This window comes from Vulpes lagopus, chromosome 21 (assembly GCF_018345385.1).
Source record: "Vulpes lagopus strain Blue_001 chromosome 21, ASM1834538v1, whole genome shotgun sequence".
In the NCBI taxonomy this organism is placed as follows: Eukaryota; Metazoa; Chordata; class Mammalia; order Carnivora; family Canidae; genus Vulpes; species Vulpes lagopus.
In genome coordinates this window covers 27064777-27089308 of record NC_054844.1, presented here as the reverse complement: position 1 = coordinate 27089308, position 24532 = coordinate 27064777, and the positions used below count along the sequence as shown (strand labels likewise).

The window sequence follows — 24532 nt, the reverse complement described above, 5'->3', positions numbered from 1 at the left end:
AAAGTTTAAATTGCCACAAATGTGTTTTTTTCTTCATTCCTCATGTCACATAGTTCAGGAGAAAAGATGATTATACTCTTCTGAACTGTCATCTCAAATTCAACAAGGTGATAACCTAAAGACACATGGACAAAAAGGCAGATGCATTTTATTTATTTTTTATTTTTTTAAAGATTTTATTTATTTTTTCATGAGAAACAGAGACAGAGAGGTAGAGACACAGGCAGAGGGAGAAGCAGGCTCCAGGCAGGAAGCCCGATGTGGGACTCGATCTCAGGTCTCCAGGATCATTCCCTGGGCTGAAGGTGGCAAAAAACCACTGAGCTACTCAGGCTGCGCAGGCAGATACATTTTAAAAATGATCAGCAGATGAGAAACCACCCCTATGCAGGGCTTATGTTTCTATGTTTCTACTGTCCTAGGAAGATATGGTAATACTGGTACAAAGTGGTTACAAGTGAATTGAGATGATCCCTTGTGAGTAATTAATAGATAGTATCTTCTGAAAGCTTTACTTATTAAATTACAGGGTTAAAACAGGTACTATTCAGGTCAAAATAGTTATTTTTAGAGCCATCATTGAATGGAAACAATATAGATAATATCATTCCAATGGACTAAATGATATTTGCCCCCCCCCCTTTTTTTTTGGTTTTAGGAGAGTTTGAATCTCTAATCTGTTTGCCAGAGAGAGACGATAAAATACATTTACATTCCAAATGTATGACTGCTGGATGGGGAATAACTGAACCATATCGTGAGTACATTCACTACCTCTTCCAAGATTAGAATCCAAACAAGTATTTGTGAAATCTGAGTATACTGTTTGCTCCTTTTCCATTTTTCTGTTTTTAATGGGAGTAAGTGTAGAAAAAGTCTTTTCCACAATGGATCTAAAGGTGTGACTACTTTGGTTTTAGGACATCATATTCATTAATACTAGTTAATTGATACTAGTTCACAGAGACTTGTAAAAACTTGTGCTGGAGAATATCTAGTGATTCTTTTTACCTAACAAATATTTGTATGTCTCACTTATATATAATTCCTCCGCAGTTGCACTGTGTGAATACACACACTTGGTTTCACAACAGTATGGTACTGCTACTATAAAAATCTCTTCTTAAAGATAGGAGCCTATTTTCACAGATGTGAGGCATTTTTCTGAAATGATAGGATGGTGTAAATGGTAAAGATTATGTGAAAATAGTCTATAGACTCATGACTCTGGTCTCATTTCCGCCATATTCTATAACTGAATTAACACATTACAAATAACCAATAAATAAACAGCAAGTCAGAATGCAACTTCAGTTGTCACCTCTAGTGTCAACACAAATGTGAAGTCAAGTCAAAAGAATAAGTACACTATGAAACAAATGGAATATACACTTAACATGTAAAAAATGAAATGCATTGTTTGTTTTATCAACAACTGACTTGAGTGTAAACTTCCTTTTCCCTTCTATATAGTGATGTCCTTTTTCTATCTTCTTAGGACTGTACAAAAGAACCCACATAAAATGTCATTTGTTGTTCCAGTTGTAGAAGCCACCATGGAGTAATACTAGTATTTTACAAACCACCTAACAACATCACTGTAGTGCCAAGAGGAGAGAATGGTTGGGATTTGACCCTCAGAATCTATTTTTGTTCTATCTTTTAAGAGCATTTCCCTAGGTTATGTTTCATTCTTTTTCTACTAGAAGACAGATTTTCTAAAACCTTTTCTACTAGAAGACAGATTTTCTAAAACATTGATGGTATCACTACCACTGATCAGCAGTACATCTTGTCGAAGCTACTGGGGACTGGATATTAAAAACACCAACATCTGTGGAGGGGCTGCAGGCTTATCCTTATGCATGGTAATTCAAGGATGCATTGATTAGTGTGGTTTTCTTCTCAGTGTGTCTATGAATGGGTGTTTGCTGGCCATAAAGAGGTATAAATATATGGTAGTTTCAAAATGAAATGAAAAGCGAGAAGTACATTGCTAAACTGATGTACTGTCATTGCTAATTTGATACTTGAAGTGAACGCAGTTCTCAAAAGGAATTGCTCATTCATTTGCTTGGTTGACTATGTGAAATTGATGATATTCAACTGTTTTTGACCTATAAAAATAATTTATTATGGCTCAGATTCACAGCTGAATCAGGCAGCTCAAAGAATCTACTTCCAGTGGCATTGAAAATATATTTTCATGTAACTCAAAAAACCACCATTTAGTCATTTATATTTAGTAGATGCTTGAAACTTTTTGCAAGGCAGTCTGTTGCCAGCATTAAATGACTTTGTGTTAAATGTACCTTTTAGCCACTCTTTGAAAATATAGATTTTGATCTTATTCAGAGATCTGTAACATCCGCCAACTGCCTACTTCCCTCTGCTGTCGTGAGCAGAAATCAAAGATGAGGGAACGTCTTCCACACTGTCTGACCAGCTCTGCAGTGGAGGTTAGTATCAACCATGAATCATGAAACCAGGAGAACTTCTCTTTTTGCTGGTTGCAGGGAGATTCAGGAGGACCGCGGCAGTGTGCCCATGATGGACAGTACAAGCTCATCGGTATCATGAGCTGGGGCAGCAGTAACTGCCATCCTGCTGCACCAACAGTCTTTGCCAGAATTTCTGCCTACAGGGGCTGGATCACATCTGTCACGGGAGGAGAAGCATGATCACTGAAAGAGTAGCATGGTGGAATTGTGTTTATACATGGGAAAGGAAATCCTTAACAGTATACCTGAAAAATAGGTCTCTTTTCAGTGCTAAAAAAGATTCAGTGTCACTTCCTCTGACACTTGTCATTGAGGAGGGTGGTTTGGGTGGGTACATACATTTAACATTAAACACTGAACACAGACAGTGAATGTTGATTCATACCTCCTGGGAATTTATAATCTGGGAATCATTAAATTCATATTTAGTGTAACCATGTATATGCTATTATTCAAATACCATCATATACACTGTTACTATTTTTTCTAGTTTGGTAAACATTAGAAGATATGAAGTGAAATGTTATTCTTAATCTCACACGGAATAGTGCCCTGAGTACACAGTCAGATAGGGAAGATCCCTCTAAGTTTCAGAGCTTCAATGAACAATGGACATTTAAGAAATGATTTCTCAGACTTATTACTTGATTTCTAAATTTTTAGATGAAATTTTAGGGTATCTCAATTGTTTACAAAACAGTTAATTCATCTGAACCTCAGTTAACCAATATGCTCATCTTTCTAAGCTGTAGCCAAGAAGGGAGAAGGAACTAAGAGAGGCCCTCAACCCAGAAGATTAAATGCCAAAGTCCACCACAGAAATATATAATAGGGAATGAGTGATGGCCTATAGAAACTACTTTTTCCTCATTTTATGCATTTCCCCCCAAATTAAACATTTGGTTTCCAAGAGTACAGCATTCAGAGAGAGAGTATAGTTCAACTTTAGGTCAGCACCTCTATTACCTAATGAAAGAGCAATATAAGGAAGTAGGAAATATATACATATATATTCTTTCTCTTTCCCTTTCTGTCATTCCTTTGTCCTCACCTCATACACTCTCTTTCCATCTCTGCTCTTTCTTGCCAATGCTACAAAGAGAAAGCATTATAAATGTCCTAGTATTTAGTAAAAACTCCTTCCATGAGTACTGGTCTAAACTGTCTGCGTTGATTAAAATTATGCTTTTTGCCAGGGCCTCTGAATAAAATAGAATATGACCTGTGCAATAGGGATTCTCTAATTCTCCTGTTAATCCATTTTGTACTATTATTACTTCGTCTCCTGTTGAATTTTTCTCATCTTTTTTTATCAGGTGACATTAAAGGGGATTAAAAATGGGCTGTAGTGAAGTGTCAGGCCTGGCTAAAGCCTTTTTGCTTCATGGTGTGATTTGCTGGTGCTTAATTCTGGTGCTGCCACAACCCCCACTGTGACCTCCTAGGATGGTAACCAGGTGGTGATATTCCAGGGCCCTGTCAGGAAGGGGTGCAGGCTTAGCATTCCACATACCACCAAGAGAAGCTGCCTGATTTTCCTACAGGCGTCAGAAACTATTTAGTGCTGTTTTCAGCTTCAGTTGGCAGTCATTTTTAAATTCTTCTATATTTAATCTTTTATCTATGGAATAGGATTGTTAGACTGTTTTACTTGCCCCACCTCTACAATTCATTGGAGGAGGGGCATTCATAGTCTTACTCTGACCTTTTCAAGGGCTCTCCTGTTTGCATTGCAAGGTCAAGCCGTGCATGTACCAGGTTGCGGTCAACTGTGTAAACTGATATATTAGGTAAGGGTGACACAGCCAAATTTAAAGGAATGAGAGACCTAATCACCTAAGTCTTCATGTATGTATAAAAAAATATCCTTTTTTGGGACCCCTTGGTGGCTCAGTGGTTGAGCATCGATCCTGGGGTCCTGGAATTCAGTCCCCACGTCAGGCTCCCTTCGGGGAGCCTGCTTCTCCCTCTGCTTGTGTCTCTGCCTCTCTCTGTGCATCTCTCATGAATAAATATTTGAAAAATAATAATAACTAAAATAAAAAATATCCTTTTTGAGCACCTATGTGGCAAATGGAGAGAACCAGAAGGAAGTTGTTTCCTTCATCTTTAGAATCTCATGGTGGTGGAGAAGAGTGATACACAAATTATTCAACAAGCTGTAGGAGGTGGCAGCCTAGGAGACAACAGCCAGCACTTCCAGAACAGGTGAAGGTTTTACAGAAGATTTGAGCTCAATTAGTTGATTTTTGTTTTGTTTTAGAGTGTTCTACACCAATCTCCTATGTTAAAGAGATTTTCTATTGATCTGTTTTCCTATCAACAACTCCACATACTCTGAATTTCTCCTGTCATGTAGATTATTGGAAAATGTGCTCATTCTTCAGCCATAAATTGGATTCCTTCATTTCCTCTAACCCCCCACCACCTTGTTTCTTTCATATGATGTTTTTAAAAGATTTTATTTATTTGAGATAGCATGCATGAGAGAGCATGAGTGGGAGGAGGGGGCAGAGGGAGAGGGAGAAGCAGACTCCCCGCTGAGCAGGCCAAGGTGCAGCCTGGTCCCAGGGCACTGGGATCATGACCTGAACCCAAGGTAGCAGCTCTGCCAACTGAGCCCCCCAGGTGTTCCTCATATGATTTTCCATAATATAGTTCCAGCATGTCATGCATGTTCTTTGTCAATTCAAGAAAGTGTCAACAATTTAAGTCTAACAAGTATCTAATTCTCACCACTTTTTAAAAAAGATTTTATTTATTTATTCATGAAAGACACACACAGAGAGAGGCAGAGACACAGGCAGAGAGAGAAGCAGGCTCCATGCAGGGAGCCCGACATGGGACTCGATCTGGGATCACAACCTCAGCCAAAGGCAGATGTTCAACCACTGAGCCACTCAGGCATCCCTAATTCTCACCAAAAATTAACAGCATTTGGCACTTATCCTGATTTCATCTTGGTCTCAACTGATAATCAGTAGATTATCACTCTCAATTTTCTATTCCCCATAGATATTTATAAAGAGTAATCAAATTGTCAAATAATGGCAACACAAAAGAACTGCTGGTACCAAGATATTTAAAAAACTCTTAAAAGGAGGCAGAATAAAGTGGGAGAACTGTAACAGGTAATGAAGCTATAGTAATTAAGACAATGATTACAGTATTGCTGCAGAGATGAACTGACCAATGGAACAGAATACAAAAGCAAGAAGCAATGCCATTTTCCATTTTTTAAGTTGGCAAACAATTGCAACAGTGTGACAATATAAACATGATGAGAATGTGGAGTGGGGTGTAACTCTTCTCACTGCTAGTGCTGCTGGGGAATAATCAGGTACTCCAGCCTTAGAAGACTTAGATAGTAGCAGAAAAATTTAAGATGCCAGTGTCTTCTGAGTCTGCAGTTCTACCTCTAGGTATATGCCCTAGGGCATTGTCTTCATAGCCGCAATTAAATGTAAAATGTGGAGTGTGGGAAATGATATTTTTTAAAGCTCCTGGCATGATTCTAATTTGCAGTCAGGTTTGAGAGCAGTGTCTTAGAGAAAATGAGGCGACCATGACCACTGAACATGTACAAGAATGTTTATAGAGATGTTAATATCAGCAAAAGCTGGAATTCCACATGTCCCCCATAGAAGCATGGATAATCAAAATGTAGTATACTCACATAGCAGTAAAAAGTAGAAAACAGGGGGATCCCTGGATGGCTCAGCAGTTTAGTGCCTGCCTTCAGCCCGGGGTGTGGTCCTGGGGTCCCGGGATCGAGTCCCACATCAGGCTCCCAGGATGGAGCCTGCTTCTCTCTTTGCCTGTGTCTCTGCGTCTCTCTCTCTCTCTCTCTCTCTGTGTGTCTCTCATGAATAAATAAATAAAATCTTCTAAAAAAAGTAGAAAACAGTCCATAGGCTCTTTAGGTGAATCTTAGAAGCAATGATGAGCTTTAAAAAATTTCAGAGGATTAGGTACCATTATAAAGCTCAGAAACAAGCAAACTTAAACATTATTTTGCTTAGGTCTTACATCATATATGATTCAAAAATGCAAGAGATGTAGCCCAACCTTTAAAGTAGTGGGGAGGCTGTGGGATATTGTTGGAGGAACCACACACAAGTCATTTCAATGCTATTAATAATTTTCTAGTTAAGTTGGGTGATGGCTTCACAGATATGTATTATTTTGCTTCATAATTTACTTATGCTTCTGTGTACATGAAATACACCGTATAAATATATTGAGAGGCCTTTTAAAAATTTTATTACTTTACTGAATATCCTTCCAGTGCTTTTATGCAAAAAAATACAAACATAAATGTGTATTCTTATTTTCCCCCCTTATACAAAAATACCATGTAAATTGTTCTAAATCTTACTTTCCCACTTGATCATATATGCTGGAGATCTTCCCATATCACTGTACTTTTTCTGAAAAAAAATTTATTGGATGATAATTAACACACAGTGTTGTTAGTTTCAGATGTATAATATAATTATTCAACAATACTATACATTATTCAGTGTACTCTGAATCTCTTTTATCTCAGCCCCCACTTCCCCCTCACCCCACTTAAAGGCCTTTTTAATTACACTAGCTCCTCAGAGTAACTTTTCTTTCTGTCCAGGTAATTAGAATGTTCCACACATATCTAGAACATTAAACCCTCGAATTTTTTTGTGGTTTCCTTTGCCTAGAAAGCACAAATTGTCCTTGTGACTTGCATTTGCTGTTGCTAATGTCATTTGTAACCATCAGCCTATATGTTAATTTCTGCTTAGTTAATTAACACTGGCAGTTACCAGTTACACTTTCTACTGTCCATAATCTTCTAGGGAAAAAGGGCTTCAAATGTGTCTGAATATCTTCTAGATGCCAGACACTACCCAATATTTCCATTTAGTTCGTTTAATCATTAAAGCTAATCCTTATAAAAATGTTTTGAATGTAATATTAATAACCCCTGGGCATAGAGATTAAAAATTTTGGTTCTGAAGCCAGACTTCTTGGGTTCAAATCTCAGCTCCATCATTAATTAGCATTGTTATACTTCCAATTCTTCATCTATAATGTAGAGGTAATAAAAGACACTTATTCATAGAGATATCCTATTGTTAAAGAAGTTCATAAATTTAGAACACTTAAAAAAGACTGGCTGGCTCCTAATACACTCTGAATTCATGTGACTATTATTTTGTTCATTTTCCTAAAATAAAGCTTTTAAAGAGGATTCCCCACCCCATGAATCCATTAATAATATTTTTTATAAGAATTGCTATTTGAGAACATAAGTACTTGTATATCTTTCCAATTCTTCTTTATGTTGTCACTTCTTTTTCATTTATTCTCTTCCTAATTCCCAGAAGGATTTAATTGGGGAATGACAATCTCATTGTCAAGATATTAAGGTCACCTTAATATCTTCCTATGCCAACTACTTTACAAATATTAATTTAATTCTAACCACAATTGTCTAAGAAAGGCATAATCTTTTCCATTTTACCAATGAAGAGATTGAAGCAAGAGATGCCAAGTGTCTTGGTTCATATTAAACAGCTGGTTTCAGAGCAGAATTAGCCCATAGGTTTTTCTGATTACAGACCTTAATCACCACACCATGCTGACAAGTGTTTTCAGAAGATAATAGTAGTGCAAATGTGGAGTTTGAACTAAGGAAATGAGACTGGAAGCAGGAAATATTGGAATTGGGCCAACTTCAAGCACACACTTGAACATTGAATGAAAATAAAATGAACAGAAATAAAAATAAGGTTTACATGTAATAAGGGAGGTTCTATTTTCAGAAAGGTTAAAAGTAGTATAAATTTCTTTGAATCTATTTTGAATTACTTGCCAGCTTCTGGTTAAAAAGCCTTTAGTACAGTAGCTTGAAGGAATTTGGATTTTATTCTCTTACCTATATGAAGTCAGGCAGCTCTACAGTTATGAGAGCCTGGGCTTTTTTTTTTTTTGGCTTCCTCCTCCACCATCTCAAGTCATAAAATTGCTGCTGGGCTCAAGCATCACACCCACATTCCAAGCAGGGAAAAGAGACGAAAAGGGTTTCATAAAAGCCCTACTCAATGAGTTTTACTTATATATCTGGCCATCCCCCATGCCAAGTCTGGGAATGTAGTTCTTCATTTGGGTTATTGTCCCGGATTCTGGTACTAAAGGAGAGAAGAGTATTTAGGCAAACAGAAGTCTCTCCTACTCCCTAATTATTATACATTGCTTTTAATTTCTCTTTGTCACTTTTTAAAGAAATAAATGTAGAAGAAACAGTGCTAATGAAAAAAAAAACATATACTGTGGTTGCAGGGATCTGAGTGGCTTTATGCTTGTCATCAGGAATATTTAAAGCAAACTTTGCCATGGGGACCTTTCTCCTGGACTTAAGTATGCTTGTGACAGAACAGCTGTATTTTCTCAAAGGATGATCCAGGAGAGCAAGGAGGAAGCCACACTGACCATTATGGCCTTGCTAGCACAACTAAACTTTACCACAATTAAGACTTTCAATTTCTCCCTGACAAATCTTATAGTCGAACCGAATCAAGCCTACTTGTTCTGTATTTGGACAAAAAGAAAAATAGGGGAATAGTACTAATCTATTAGTACTATTAGTACTAGTACCCTGCAGGCCTCATATTTTTCTACCTTTTGCCTCTGAATCAAAGACTGTATTGGATTCCTATATGTTCCTTCAACATAGACCCGGCTTCTGATAGACATGATAATGGCTTCTCCTAACTCCAGGCTCAGCGATCCCCATCACTACTATTATGGGAGTGCCAAGGTGGACTCAATATGTTATGGAACATTACCCTTACAGGATGGAAGGGATATCAAAGCAGCAGCCCCAATCTGTGTAAAGACTTAGATCTTTACTGAGGTTCCCCCAAACCTAACTACTTTCCATTAGAGGAAAACCAACTTCTGACCAAGTTTATTTCTTCAGAGCCTAGTTCAGGAGAAAGCGTGTGTAGGCCAAGGGGGAATGCTGGGGTGTTCCACTGGCTTCTTTCCTTCTGAGACCCAGACAGAGAGGAGGGGACCTTACTACTTTGGCTCAACTATCCTCCACTTAGAAAAACAAGTGTAAGAAAAAAAAAAAGAAAATAAAAACAAATGTAATAAATAAAAGTATTTGTCAAGTTAGGTCCTTTTGAACAGTAATAGTAAGGTATATATTCATAATTTTTAGTCAAAGCATCTGAATCCTGGCCCTATATTATTTGTATATTTAATTGTTTATGTATTTTTACATGATATAAAAATCACCTGTAGGGATATAGCTCATACACGGGACAGAAATTACTTCATCTTTTTAGCTCAACATCAATGTTAGATAATCATATCAGAAAATGGAAAAATACCTTCTGCTCCATTCATTTGAAAGTTGATTTTTTCCTCTCACAGCATCCTGTTTGTTTTTTTTTTATGTAATGATGACAGTCTGCCATCATCATAAAAATTATGCAAACAAAGACACATACAAATGTACTTTTTCCTAGACATTACCTTATAAGGTTCATCTGGTTTTTGAATTTACAAATATTAACATAGGTGAAAATGAGATAGTAATTGCTATATGGATTATCAGCTGTTTGGTCTGGGAGGCTACATTTTGTGTCTTCAGAGGCCAGCACAGTGTTTGAAAGAAGTTTGACTTTCAAAGCTTTTGGATAAGACACAAATGCTATTTGCCTGATCCCTGAAGGCATTTGAGTTTGATAGGCAATAAAGGTGCAGACATTTCTGTTGGTGTCATGTTATTGAAATCAAAATTTGACTATAATATATGAGTTATATAATATATGAGTTATATGCTGCCTCTTTTTAATTAATATACTTCAGTAAAGTAATTATAATGCTATGTCCTACGCACCTATATAAAGAATTTCATCCACTTTTAGCATGAAATTAGTAATATGTTTAAAGGTCTTAAGAAATATAAAAGAGCTACAACTTATTTAAAAATATTGACAGTTCACAAAAATAGCTAATCAAATAGATGAGACAATACATCTATGATGCAAAGATAAAAAATATTAGTGAAAGAATATTTGGAAATGAAAAGTAAAACACCAGATTCAATTGTTGTAACCAATGTGGAGAAAGATAAAAAATATATATTTCAGCTAGATATTTTTGTGTTGAAATTTATGGGAGACTATATAATAAAACATGTTGAATACACATAAAACATTAATAACTATTAAAATAGTTTACTAATAACTATTAAGATGATAATGTATTAATAACTATTAAGAAAAAAGGCCAGCCACAGTTATATATTTGTTTTGGGGTTTATTATTTGGTACCTGTCTACGCCAATGCAGTACAAATTCCATGATGGCAAGGTTGTCTACTTGGTCACGAGGTCATATTCTGTATTTACCACACGACTTGTGATATAGAAGGTACTCAGTGAATGTTGGTTACATGAATGGCCATGTCACAGGTTCAATTGAGTAATCTGTGGTCCCTTTGATCCATTATTAGTCATACTGAAATACTGCACAATGCTTTATAGATATTGATGGTAACTCTACTGAAACAGAGACATTAAGTGGCAAATAGTGCCACTGTACACAGACTTTATCCATTAGCTAATGTACAAAATCTAAACTTGGCACATGGAAAGTGATTTCAGATTTTTAAGTCCCAACTTGACAGATGAAAAAATTATTTAAAATGCAAAGCACGAGGTACCTGAGTGGCTCAGTTGGTTAAGCGACTGTCTCTTGTTTCAGCTCTGGTCATGATTCTCAGGGTTGTGAGATGGAGCCCTATGATGGGCACTGTGCTGGACAAGGGGCCTGCTTGGGATTCTCTCTCCCCCTTCTCTCTGCCCCTCCTCTCCAGCTCATGTGTGTGCTCTTCGTTAAAGAGAGAGAGAGAGAGAGAGAGAATGTAAAGCACAATGTTTAATGTAAATACAAAATTTGAGTAAATGTTCATAATTATAATTGAAGCAAGTAAAAATGAAGGCCTAGTATATAGCATAAAAACAGAATAGTTTTATAAAAGGAACTGTGGTTATAAGGATTAGTAGCTAGTGAGAAGAAGGAGGAGATAACAGAGATTCTAACCTGATTGAATCTGAGTTTATTGGTGCCTTTGACTTTCCTAGGCATAGAAGAGAAGAAATATATTTGGGGATAAATGATAAGATCCACTTGGGAATACACTGAATTTGAGATGTTTATGGGGCATTCATACAGCAAAATATATATATTTATTTATATTATATATCTTATATATCATATATATAAACATTTACCTTAATTTTGCTAACTTGCTAAAACTTTTACTCAATCTATAAAGAAAAAAAAAACAGTATGAAAATACCTTTTGAGCATCTGTGCAAAATACAGGTTGTTTAGCACCAGTTTAAATTCCAATTTAAAACCTATCTCCTGGTTCTCTTTTGCAGGTAATATATAATGGAATGAATTTTTTTTTCCCCTTTGGAAGCAAACTGTTTTCCAGATATAATAACCTGCCACCAACATAGGACTAAGTATTCAGTCCTCTTTACAGTTAAGCTGAGTTTCAATCTTCAGGGGAAATTAATTTTGTCTTCATTTGGTAGCTTGGAAGTTGGTGAGTTGTTTTTTTAAATAAGCAGGATCAAATTAGTCAGTTTTGCAATACTGGGATATCCAACTTTTATTACCCTGAAAGTAGATTACTTTGGAGACCAGTGATCAGGTGTTAAGTGAACAACAGTCAGCTTCCATCAAAGCAAGAGCCCGTATGATCTTAGACCCACAAAGAAGGAAGGGCTGCTGGTACCTTTGTGGCTAAGGTAAAGAAGCACTTTAGATATTTATTAACTCACCTAGTCCTCATAACAATTGTATGAGATATTATCTTGCCATTTTGCAGGTGAGGAAGTGGGATGAAACAATGTACCTAAGGTCACATGCTAGTAAATGGTTGAATTGGAATTTTCACCCAGGAAATTCTAGCCCTATTGTCTACCCTCTTACCCACTAAAATAAACTTCTTAAATATGTGAAGGGGTACTAACCCTGACATGAAAAGTCTGGAAATGAAATCGAATCAGTGAAAACACTTTATCTGCTTTAATTTTCTGGGATAGTTTCAATCTAGTGAAATTTCATATTTCAAAAAAATGTTCATTCACTAAAATGGTGTGACTTGCTCCTTCGAAGGGGCAGTTTAGTAACATGGTCAAGATTTCTCCGCCTCTCCCAGCTGACTATGGGTAAATCATTTAATTGCTACTTGACTCAATTTCTGTATTTATTGGTAAATAATGGTTTGCCAATAATCTTTAAAAAGAGAGAGAGAAATAAAGAATGTAAAGCACAATGTTTAATGCAAATACAAAATTTGAGTAAAATGTTCATAATTATAATTGAAGCAAGTAAAAATGAAGGCCTAGTGTATAGCTTGTGTATATACTTGTATATACTTGTGTATAGCTAGTGTATAAACTTGTAAGGATTAAATAAGATGAGGCAAGTAAAACTTCAATACTTAGTGGAAAAACAAACAGTGCTTATTGTATAAACATTACTTACTATGTCTTTGTAATAATATTTTGGCCAATAAATCAAAATTAAAATCTCAATGACTGGCAAATCTGATTACAGCTGGGCTCACTCTGGAGCAGTTTCCATTTACCCTCTTTCCAAATTCCCCTTTATTGCCTTTTATGCTACAAAGTGCTAGGTAAAGATAAAGTATCAATTTTCTTTCTCAACAAATATTTATGTGCACACCAGGTATTGGCGATTATAGGGGTGAGTGAGACGCATGTGAGTTCTCAGGGAGCTTACCATCTGGAAGTCAAGAGTCTCCAAGCAGCGGTCGGAAGGTGACCCGTTCCTTATTGGCCACGTGGTTACACCTATAAAACGTGTCTCACCCAAGGTTCTGTTTGGCCACACCCCCTTTCACCGTAGCCACGCCCCTTGATTCACAAAGCCCTTCGTAGGCAGCGCGCATATCGCGAGAACTCTACATTGTCTCCCAGCTGACGTTCGCGGCGCTGGTTGTCGCTTTGGTTCTCGCGATATTTTCGGGTAAACGGGAGCCCGGGCGACCCGGGCTTCTGTGAAACATGGCGGTCGGCTGATGCCGTAACACAAGGTAAAATACTGAAACCGCGCCGGGTGCTGTCCTCCCGATGGTTCCAGGGCTGTGCAGGGCGTGAGTGTGGTGAAGGGGGCTGAGAATCTGTCACGGGACGTGCTCCCTGTCTTTATCATTCTCCTAGGGGAGAGGGCCGGGCCGGGCTGGGGAGCCGCTCCACCTCCCCCGGGGGCGTTACTGGCAGGACCCTGGGCAGCGCTGCGCCCGGGGGCGCCCCTCTTCGCGGTCCGGGGTCTCCGCCCTGTCTTGCAACTTGGAGGAGTTGAAGTGGTTCCTGAGAGCTGCTGGCCCTGACCCATCGCTGCTCCCGGTGTCCGGTGCCCCGGGGGCTCCCCTGGTGCCCGTGTTGTGAAGACCACCTGGATCTTGTCCGCATCCTCCCGGGGGTTTGGCTCCCCCCCCCCCCCCCCATTCAGACAAACACCAAATTCTTGGCAGCAAGTTGCTCTAAGAAAGACCGAGGTCTTGGCCTCGCCTGGAAGAGTTTTCGCACGGCGCTTGGGGAAACGAGAGAGGGGCAGGGCTGGCGAGATGCTGTAGGAGAGACCGGTCTGCCTGTCACTACTTTTCGTAAACCCTCGAGGGTTCAGACACCTTCCGAAGGTAACTTGTCGCTTCGTGGTAGCTAATACCCTTGGGTATAGGTAATCGAGAGTTGATAGGGCATTGTTTGAGAAAACGTGTTTAAGGAACTTTTATATTTAGGATTTAGTACCCTGGAGACTTACTTAACGCAAACTTAACGAAATATCGGTTAAAATGTTGCGAGATTGGCTTTCGGAAACAGTTAAAAGATGCATTTAAAAACAAGATTTATTCATTTGTTTGAGGCTGCGTTTTAAGTGATTGCCCAGCCTGATACATTAAACTCTGATGGTATATTTCAATGTATCATTAAAAGAACGAGTGGGGCTTGTTCACTGAAGAGTTCAGGAGTGTGCTTGTTTTGTTTATCGATATCTTTGAATTGATGCAATTATCCGGTTCTCCTAGTGGAAACACATTAGAAAAAAAAAAAAAAAGTCATGGTTTTGGGGAAAGGGGGAGGAGAGGAGTTTTGTTTTTTGATGATAAACTTTAGTACACAACCGAGTTGCAATGGCTTGAGGGTATAGATTATAAAAAGGTATCAAGCTTGAAAGATCTCTCAGAAGAAATCAGGCTTAGTCCGGAAAATTAAAAAAAAAAGTTATAAAAATATGTAAATTTATTTTCTTTAGGGGTTAATGGTTTATTTATTTTTATTTTTTATTTAAAAAATATTTTATTTATTTATTCATGAGAGTCACACAGAGAGAGAGAGAGGCAGAGACACAGGCAGAGGGAGAAGCAGGCTCCATGCATCGGAGCCCGACATGCGACTCGATCCCAGGACTCCAGGATCATGCCCTGGTCCAAAGGCAGGCGTCAAACCGCTGAGCCACCCAGGGATCCCCGGGGTTAATGGTTTGATTGGAAGAAATAGTGAAACTTACTATTTTTTTTAAAAAAAGATTTTATTTATTCGAGAGAGAGAGGCAGAGACAGGCAGAGGCAGAAGCCGGCTCCCTGCGGGGATCCCGATGCGGGACTCGATCCCAGGACCCCAGGATCACGGCCTGAGCCAAAGGCGGATGCTCAACCACGGAGCCATCCAGGGGCCCCAGTGAAATTTACTTTTTTTTTTTTTTTTTAATTTTTTTTTTTTTTTGTATTTATTTATGATAGTCACACAGAGAGAGAGAGAGAGGCAGAGACACAGGCAGAGGGAGAAGCAGGCTCCACGCACCGGGAGCCCGACGCGGGACTCGATCCCGGGTCTCCAGGATCGCGCCCTGGGCCAAAGGCAGGCGCCAAACCGCTGCGCCACCCAGGGATCCCGTGAAACTTACTTTTAATGGTAGTTACGTTTAGGCAGTCTGCCAGCTAACACATCTTATTTAACTGTTTTTCAGGATATATTCTGATTCTGCCTTTTAGTGTCATGATGGGCTAATTAACCTCTTGGTGTCTTAGTTTCCTTATCTTCGAAATGGGAATAATGATAATAACATCTAATTCATAAGGTGGTAGATGATGATTGAGTTAACACATGCAAAAACACTTAGAACAATGCCTATCATACAGTTAGCATGCCTTAAATATTATCTCTTGTTATTTTAAAATTATTTCCTAACTTCTGTAGTTACAAGATGTTGCCTTGGTACTTAGTCAAATACAGGCTGAAGAAGACACTTTTAAAAATAATTTCTTTTTGGGGATCCCTGGGTGGCGCAGCGGTTTGGCGCCTGCCTTTGGCCCAGGGCGCGATCCTGGAGACCCGGGATCGAATCCCACGTCGGGCTCCTGGTGCATGGAGCCTGCTTCTCCCTCTGCCTGTGTCTCTGCCTCTCTCTCTCTCTCTCTGTGTGTGACTATCATAAATAAATAAAATTAAAAAAATAAAAATAAAAAAAAAATAAAAATAATTTCTTTTTGATCTCAAAAGTGATTAAACACTCTTCCTTTATATGGTTAATATATCTTTAAACTCCATCTTCCAATGGCTTGCTTTCTTAAGCTGTTATCCTCTCAATTACTAAAAGGCACAAATTTCTCCTTTCTACTACTCCATACAATCTTATTATAGTCTAGGTCAGTTCTGCTCTAGGAGCTTTGTTAACCCATTCTCCTTGCATTTGGAGACATTCATTCTATTATAAATGCATTTCATGTGTCCCTGACCTTTTCCACTTCAATTTTGTACAATTCTATTGAATAGTTAGTACAGTCAAGCTGTTATTTGAGGAGGATTATATTTGTGCCGATAGGCACTTCCAAAATTTTGTTGCCGTCACTCCACAGCCTCTCAGCCTTTCTATCAATTCCTATCATCCTCAGTCTATTCATGATATTATTAACTAATGTCAGGTACTATCCCACTTTCCTTAAAGACTTTCAAATATCTTACAAATCTTGGCATTTCTTTTGAGAATGAGAAACGTTTACCAAATGATTTTTACCTTTGTTAGAAACTGTGAGGTAGCCATTATACCTCCCTCCCCCCCTTTAAAGTAAAATATAACAGAGGATTCTATAATGTTGACGATCTTTCCAAATTTGTCATATAGCTAGTAATTGACTAGATATTAACCTAGGTTTTTTTGTTTTTTTTGGTTTTTTTTATCACAAAACTCATATTTATACCATCTTACTCAGCTTCCAAGTATACCTTTAAAAAAAAATCACTTAGAAGGTTATAAACATTCATAACCATGAATTATGTTGGGGTAAACAGTTTTAAAAACAACACGAACTCTTGTAAAAAGTCTAAGATTTAAAGTGAAAAGAGTAAGTACTTTTGGGGGTATATCTAATATTTGTCAAGTGAACTAAGTTATCTTTCATCATAAAATTTTAAAGTATTCTAATGCAATATAATCAAGTAATTTCAAATTACGGATAAATTGTTTTGCTTTTTGTTTCTGAAGTTCATTGGTGGCCTGGATAATACCTGTTCTGTGTCCTTTCTCATTCTTATTAATGGCCTGTATGAGTTTCATAGGGTTGCTATAACAAATTACCGTAAACTGGATGACTTAAAAACATCAACATGTATTCTCTCACAGTTCTGGAGGCTTGCAGGCTGAAATCAAGGTGTTGGCAGAGCCATGTACCTCTAATGGCTCTAGGAAAGAATCCTTCCTTGTCTCTTGTAGCATCTGAGTAATCCCTGGCTCTCCTTGGTCTGTAGATACATACCTGTATCTCTACTTCTGTCTTCACATGGCATTTTCTCCTGGTTGTGTGTCTTCACATGGCCTTCTTATAAGAACATCAGTCACTGGACTGAGGGCTACCCTAATATCCAGTATGATCTCATCTTAACTAATTACATCTTCAAAGACCCAAGTATTTCCAAATAAGGCCCATTCACAGACACCAGGATTAAGACTTCATTGATCCTTTTAAGGGACACACTTCAGACCACAACATGATCATATGTATTAATTAAATATTTCTTATATTGCCAAATATACATTAAAAATAGAAGTTAGTTCATAAAATGTGGATAGCAGGAGTAAAAATGTTTCCCCATTTTTGTTTGGAGAAGTAGTTAAACTTAAGCAGACTAAAAAGGTGCCACAAATTCTGTGTTTTAATTTGTCAAAGAGTCTGATAATCTCATTATATTTAAATGGATGCAGTGAGGAAATACGGGCTGTATGACATTATTTAGATTGAGTGTTGATAATGTGTATCTGTGTTCCAGCATGAAAGGTGGTTTCTTGTTTCTTGGGCTGTTTTTCAAAGCATTGTCTTAGTCTCAACTGTTATCAGTGACTTCCTGGACTTTTGTTTGTTTTGCTTCTTAATAATATACATGACAATTTTGGGGAGAAATTGAAGAAAACAGCTATATTTCTGGAGATTCAGAAAGTATGAAGGGCAGCACCAACCACTGGACAAAGGAATCAAATGCATTGGCTCCTAAATTTTTAGATTTTGTGGAAGTACACAAAATAAGCAGCAGGGGTGGGGTGGGTAGGTGGGCAGCGCTGGATTTGAGGACTGATGTAGAATTGCAGTTTTTATTTTTTATTTTTTTAAAAAGATTTTATTTATTTATTCATGAGAGACACAGGGAGAGAGCGGCAGAGACACAGGCAGAGGGAGAAGCAGGCTCCATGCAAGGAGACTGATGTGGGATTCGATCCTGGGTCTCCAGGATCATGCCCTGGGCCAAAGGCAGGCGCTAAACCGCTGAGCCACCCAGGGATCCCAGAATTGCAGTTTTTAATCCAAAAATCAAAACAAACAAAATCTGGTTATCTACTTTTATCATTTCATAAAAGAAAGGACACACATTTTGACACACATAAATAAAGGCAGGAAATAGTCTCAGATACAAGATAAGTTTCCTATATTGTTCTTGGTTTTTAAAGTAAGGTTCAGAAAAGAAAAGTTTATAGGAGAATGGCACTGACTTCTGGAAACTAGTGATCTAGGGTATTTCTTCTTTTTAAAAATTTATTTGAGAGAGAAAGAGAGCACAAGTTGATGGGGGGGTGGAGGAGCAGAGGGAATGGGAGAGAAAGAATCTCAAGCAGACTCCTTGCTGAGCATAGACCCCAGTGCGGGGCTCCATCTCACAAAGCTGAGATCATGACCTGAGCGGAAACCGACAGTTGGATGCTTAACCAACTGAGCCACCCAGGTGCTCAGATCTAGGATATTTCTAAATACATTTTTAAAAATGGCTGACCAAGCATATAAAGTGGGAATGGGAACAGTGGAACTGGATAACTGGGCGAGGTCCAAGAGATTGGAAACAAAGGGAAAATGAAGAACAAATTCTATCCTGGTTAGGAAATTAATGACCTGGAAGGATAATTGGTTCTGCTCAGAGAGGAAAATTACTATTTTAGATTTTAGAGATGAAACAGTTTTAAAAGTTAAGAGGAGCCAAAACATGATCTTGTGTGTGGCTTTGCATAGATGGAAGTCACTGGCATAGAAAATCTGTTACACTTGCATGGTAAAAGTGTTATCATTGTGAATGAATGCCATAGGATGAGTGTCATAGGGTTGTGACTTGCAAAGCATTGTGATGGAATGGGAAAGAAGAGAAGCATATTGAATAATCCAGGTGCTAGAGTCATTAAGGAGATTTTAAATATATCCAGGTGTTAATAGAAGATGATCACAAGTACTGAAGTATCAGTGTACATGGTGATTTGGAGCATGGATTTGGGATTCAATCCAGGTTCTATCACTTGCTGTGTGGTCCTGCAAAAATTACTTGACTGTTCTGTGCCTCATTTTCCTTTTCTATAAATGAGAATAAAATAGTATCAGTTTCAGAGTCATAGAGGATTCAATGAATAAATATGTAAAGTGCTTTAGGAAATACTTAATACATAGTATGAAAGCTCTAATTCTGTGTAGTTTATGTGTTTATTATTATTAGAAGTAGACTTGGAATGGGAAGAGATGGTTGAGAAATCATAATAAAATGTGCTGCTTTACCTGATGAGTCTCAAAAATGGAGTAAGGATTTGAAGGGAATTACCACCAGGAAAATGTCAAGTTTCTGAAGAGAGCAGGTAAAAGGATACTTTTAGAAATATTTAGAAGTTATTAGATAACTTGTTCATATCGAAAAAGTGGCTCTATAGAGTGACAAGTATTGGAGATGGATTGGATTTCTTGGGTGTTAAGTTAGTGCTGATCTAACAGGAATGGGTCAGGAGTGACAGTGTGGCAAAGTGCTCTATTCTAGAAGAGTAATTGTGAAAAATAAGAACGGAAGATGCTAGATAGAAGCTGGGAAGCAGCCAAGGGGAAGGAGTGCTGAATAAGCCATATGAATTGTTAGAAGGTTTGTAAAACTTACAATTTAAAAGAAAGCATTTATAAAGCTTATAAAAATAAAGTTTAGGAGTAAAATTCAGTTTTATTCATTTACTCAGCAATGCTATCTATACTTCTTATGTGTCAGCCACTGTTCTGAGTACTAGGACTACTAGAATGAAAAAAAAAATTCTTCTCCTTGTGGATCTTATTTTTTTATATATTTAGTTACATAACTGTTTTAATTAGAACGTTGTGCTGTCATGGGTATTTCTGGAGAAATTTCCTTCCTTCCATCTTTCCTCCCTTCCTCCCTTCCATCCTTCTATTTTTCCCTTAGTATTTATTGAATGTCTCTGTGCCATGTGTTGGAGATATGCAGGTCAATTAGATAGATTCCTGCTCTAACATTATACTGGAGAAGTTAAAAAAGTGATTGATTCTGAATTCTCTTTGGAATGACCCAATGAAGATATCATAGAAAGAAAAAGACATATATGTCTGCAGAGAGATTTGTACTGGGAATAAAGATTTGAGAGGAAATAGCATGTAGATGAAAATTGTAGGAGTGGGAGATCACTGGGAGAAAATGTGGGGGTTGGGAGGGAGCACTTAGTGCACAATCTGAAAGGAAGAATCTGCACAGTAAGCAAAAGAAGGTCTTTGAGATAAATGAAAATCAGAAGTGTGGTATCACTTAAGCCAAGGTAAGATGCTATTTTAAGAAATCATAAGCTGTTTTTTTTTTTTTTCAGAGACAGAATTAAACACTAAAAAACACTAAAAAGTCCATAGGATTTTGTACTAAAGAAGTTGTTAATGACCTAGCTTAGAGCAAATTTAGTTAAGAGGTGAGCATGTAGTGAGGATGTAGTCATAGTGTACAAATGGGGACTATTCTTTTTTTTTTTTTTTTTTTTTTTTTTTTTAAAGTAAACTCTACCCCCAACATGGGCCTCAAACTCACCACCCTGAGATGGAGCCACAAGCTCTACTGACTGAGCCAGCCAAGTGTCTAAACAATTCATTCTTTTAAGTTTGGCTTCTAGCTAAGCCTCCAAGGATCTATAGTTGGAGTTGGACTTGATCTTAAATGTAAAACTTTGTTCTAAAGATAAGAGGTTTGAGCATATTTAATATTTAATTCCAATAAGAATGAGTAGAACTTGAAAGATTGAAGAAGGATCAGTCTTGGTGTACTTACCACTAAACAGGTACAGAAAAGAAATTTGATTACTCTGAGTTGAACGAACTTAGGCAGCACAGCCTATGCCTATAAACACTCAGAAGCTTAATTTACAAATGAGAATACTGGTTTTATAATTGTCATGGGATCAGAAACTCAGCTGTCATGTCTGCATGTCTCATTTTTCCTTAAGAAAAACATACATATGAGAAGCAAAAGTTTAATCTGAAGGCCATGTTGTGCATATGGAATAGGAAGTAGAAGTTAGTTGGACATTTTTAATGGCAAATGAAATCAACATAATAAGGCACCCAGTTTCACTTTAGAGCAGTAGCCCCCTTATGGATTAATAGTACCCCTGGTTAGGGACTGGTCTCTTGGGTGTTCATGATCACTGCCAGTTTTTATTTCTCTGACTCTTTTTTGTTCACAAATGCCTTCTATGGCCTATTCTTTCCATATTAATCCTACCCATTTTTCAGAGAAGTCATTCGACTTTCTTCTAGAGACATTCTTTTTCTTTTAGTGATTTTTGCAACCATTTGATTTATTTTATTGGGTGTTGATTTTATTAATACCACTTTGATTTCTGGTAATGCTTTATAGTATCACCTATAGCATTATTTATATAAACCAGTCCTAGTCCAGTCCTTCTCAAAAATTTGAGAATTCAGTTATTTTTATGGTTTTGTAACCAATTTTAGATATAGTTGTCATACTGATTAAAAAAAAAAAAAGAATACCAAGCAATTTTTAAAATAATGTTTTTATTGTAAAAATAGATAATTTGGAAAATCCAAAATTTTGTTTGACAGTTAAAATCCTCCCATTCTCTACTTCTGACATTTTTGCATATAGACTTTGAATCAGTTTTTTGTATATCTTTCCTTTTGTTTTCCATAAAACTGGACTTATGCAACCTTCTACTTTTTTACTAATTATTATGAGTATTTTCCCATGTCATTAAATGTTTTCTTTTGTAAGATTTTCAATGTTTACATACATTCAGAGCTTTTAATTCACCATAGTTCGTGTATTGCCTACCCAGCATTTGTTTCTACACTATTTAAAATTAACAATATGAGAATTATCCTCATACTGAGAGTTATCCTCATAAAGTTTTGGTGACAACCAGATTATTACCTTGGGATATATTCCTAAAAAGAGAATTTACTTAGAAGAGGAGTGGTGAATATTTATATTCTTGCAAGAGATTAGCATACCTCTTTTATTTATTTCATTGTCATCTATTAGTGGGAATGTGTTATTTTCATATTTGCTAATTTAATAGAAGAAAAATTATTTGTGTGTTTAAATATTATAAGTGTGAATTGCTTTTTATTTTTTTGCTATTTTATATGTTTTTTTGTATAAATTGCCTTTGTGTTTTTTGTCAGGGTGGGATGGAGAAAGGAGAAGTGCAGATAAGCATTACACTTTTTCCTCAAGAAGGAATGAAAGTATTAAGTTGTTCCAATAACATTTGCCAGTTATCTAAAATTAAAAGATATCTTTGTATTGTTTTTAGAGTATTCATTTATTCATAATTTATTCCTTAGCATGCCTATATGAAAGAAAAAGAAAAAGAAGGTTTTCCTGAAGATGAGGCGACTGAATCGGAAAAAAACCTTAAGTTTGGTGAAAGAGTTGGATGCCTTTCCAAAGGTTCCTGACAGCTATGTAGAGACTTCAGCCAGTGGGGGTACAGGTGAGTATCAGCTCCAGTTCAAATTCCTTCACTGAGTGCAGCTTCTCAGGGAGCCAGTCAACAACATGAAGAAATGTAGCCATGAAGAACTCATCAATGAATTGAATAATAACTTTGTGACTGGTCTGTCCTCATGTCACACTATTTGCCTTAATTTTATTTTCATATATATTCTCTTTGGCATCTAACCCAGTGCAGTCTATGCATTTAGCAGTGTTTATTAAAACATTACTGAACAAGTTAATCCAATTTTACTGCTTTGGTGCTCTTGAGTTATGTATAATTATAAATAGAATTGAACTTGGAAGAAGCTATTTCATGACTTTGGTCCTATTTTGGTTAAGAATAAATCAATTTAGACATTCTAATAGAAATTCTTAAATTTCACATTACTGGAGAGAGACAGCATTGAGGTAATAGTTAAGAGTTCAGACTCTGGAACCAGACTCTGAATTTAAATCCGACCTCTAACCATTCCGAACCACTTAAGGAAGTTACTTAGTCCACCTATGCTTTAGTTTCTTCTTCCATGAAATGGGTATAATATCAATATCTGGTGAGGTTATTTTAGTGATTAAGTAGATTAATATTTTAAAAATGCTTAATGCAGTACCTGGTACAAATAAAAGTTTTCATTAAATAAAATATGAAATATATAAGAAAAGTATGTGCCTATAATAGTATTTACTGTATTTCTTTCCCCATGAAGAGCTAATAGAATATTTCACATAAGATTGACATTTCATTTGGTAAAATGTGTAAAGTTGCTTACTATTTCTGATCTGTGATTTTTGGCAATGAAAATAGTGCAAGTTCTTGTTGCACAATCCACTTTAAGTGTATTTTGTCATAGTATAAGATAGTTCTTTTTGTCAGATCTTCTATTTGCTTTCATAAATGAGGTGATGTATTTGGGAGATTCCAAAGTATACGAGGGTTTTATTAGAGATTTGGAGATGTTATTTGAGTTTCTGGCACAAAGATTGTCATGGCTTCTCAGGAGCTAAGAATTAGTCTAGTTTTGTTTTTTATAGATTGGGCTACAGGTATGGATGTATTTTTAATTATGAGGGGACTGCTTTCAAATTTGTTGTTTAAGATATATGCTTCCATCATTTATCATCTATGGCATTGCTGTAGAGAAGAAAGGAAAAACTTTGTGTCTTGTAAAATTTGACAAATCTGCTTAATGAAAGATACCCTTAATTTCTTTTTTTTTAAAGATTTTATTTATTCATGAGAGACACAGAGAGAGAGAGAGGCAGAGACACAGGCAGAGGGAGAAGCAGGCTCCATGCAGGGAGGCCAACATGGGACTCAATCTCGGGTCCCCAGGATTAGGCCCTGGGCTTAAAGCGGTGCTAAAAATGCTGACCCACATGGGCTGCCCAAGATACCCTTAATATTGATGAGATAAAATGCTTCTCAGTAGTAGAAATGTTTGTGTTCAAATAAGTCAGTCGAAGAAGGACAAACATTATATGGTCTCATTCATTTGGGGAATATAAAAAATAGTGAAAGGGAATAAAGGGGAAAGGAGAAAAAATGAGTGGGAAATACCAGAAAGGGAGACAGAATATGAGAGACTCCTAACTCTGGGAAATGAACTAGGGGTGGTGGAAGGGGAGGTGGGGTTGAATGGGTGATGGGCACTGAGGGGGGCACCTGATGGGATGAGCACTGGGTGTTATT

The 24532-nt window shown here is 37.1% G+C and overlaps 1 protein-coding gene and 1 long non-coding RNA gene across 2 annotated transcripts in view; one reads left to right on the top strand and one right to left on the bottom strand.

Moving 5' to 3' along the window:
• Positions 1-255: 255 nt before the first annotated feature.
• Positions 256-13418, bottom strand: LOC121479747. Its single transcript, XR_005984820.1, has 4 exons — positions 13319-13418; positions 11220-11386; positions 6880-6931; positions 256-2684 (listed from the first exon to the last, which is right to left on the bottom strand). It is a non-coding gene; the product is annotated as an uncharacterized LOC121479747 (long non-coding RNA).
• A 105-nt stretch (positions 13419-13523) lies between these two features.
• Positions 13524-24532, top strand: part of ERGIC2 (ERGIC and golgi 2) — a 37096-nt gene continuing 26087 nt past the window's right edge. The window contains exons 1-2 of the mRNA XM_041736145.1: positions 13524-13631; positions 22692-22840. Of these exons, the coding sequence (XP_041592079.1) occupies positions 22735-22840 (106 nt within the window). The 5' untranslated portion in view covers positions 13524-13631; positions 22692-22734. The remainder of the gene's footprint in view (positions 13632-22691; positions 22841-24532) is intronic.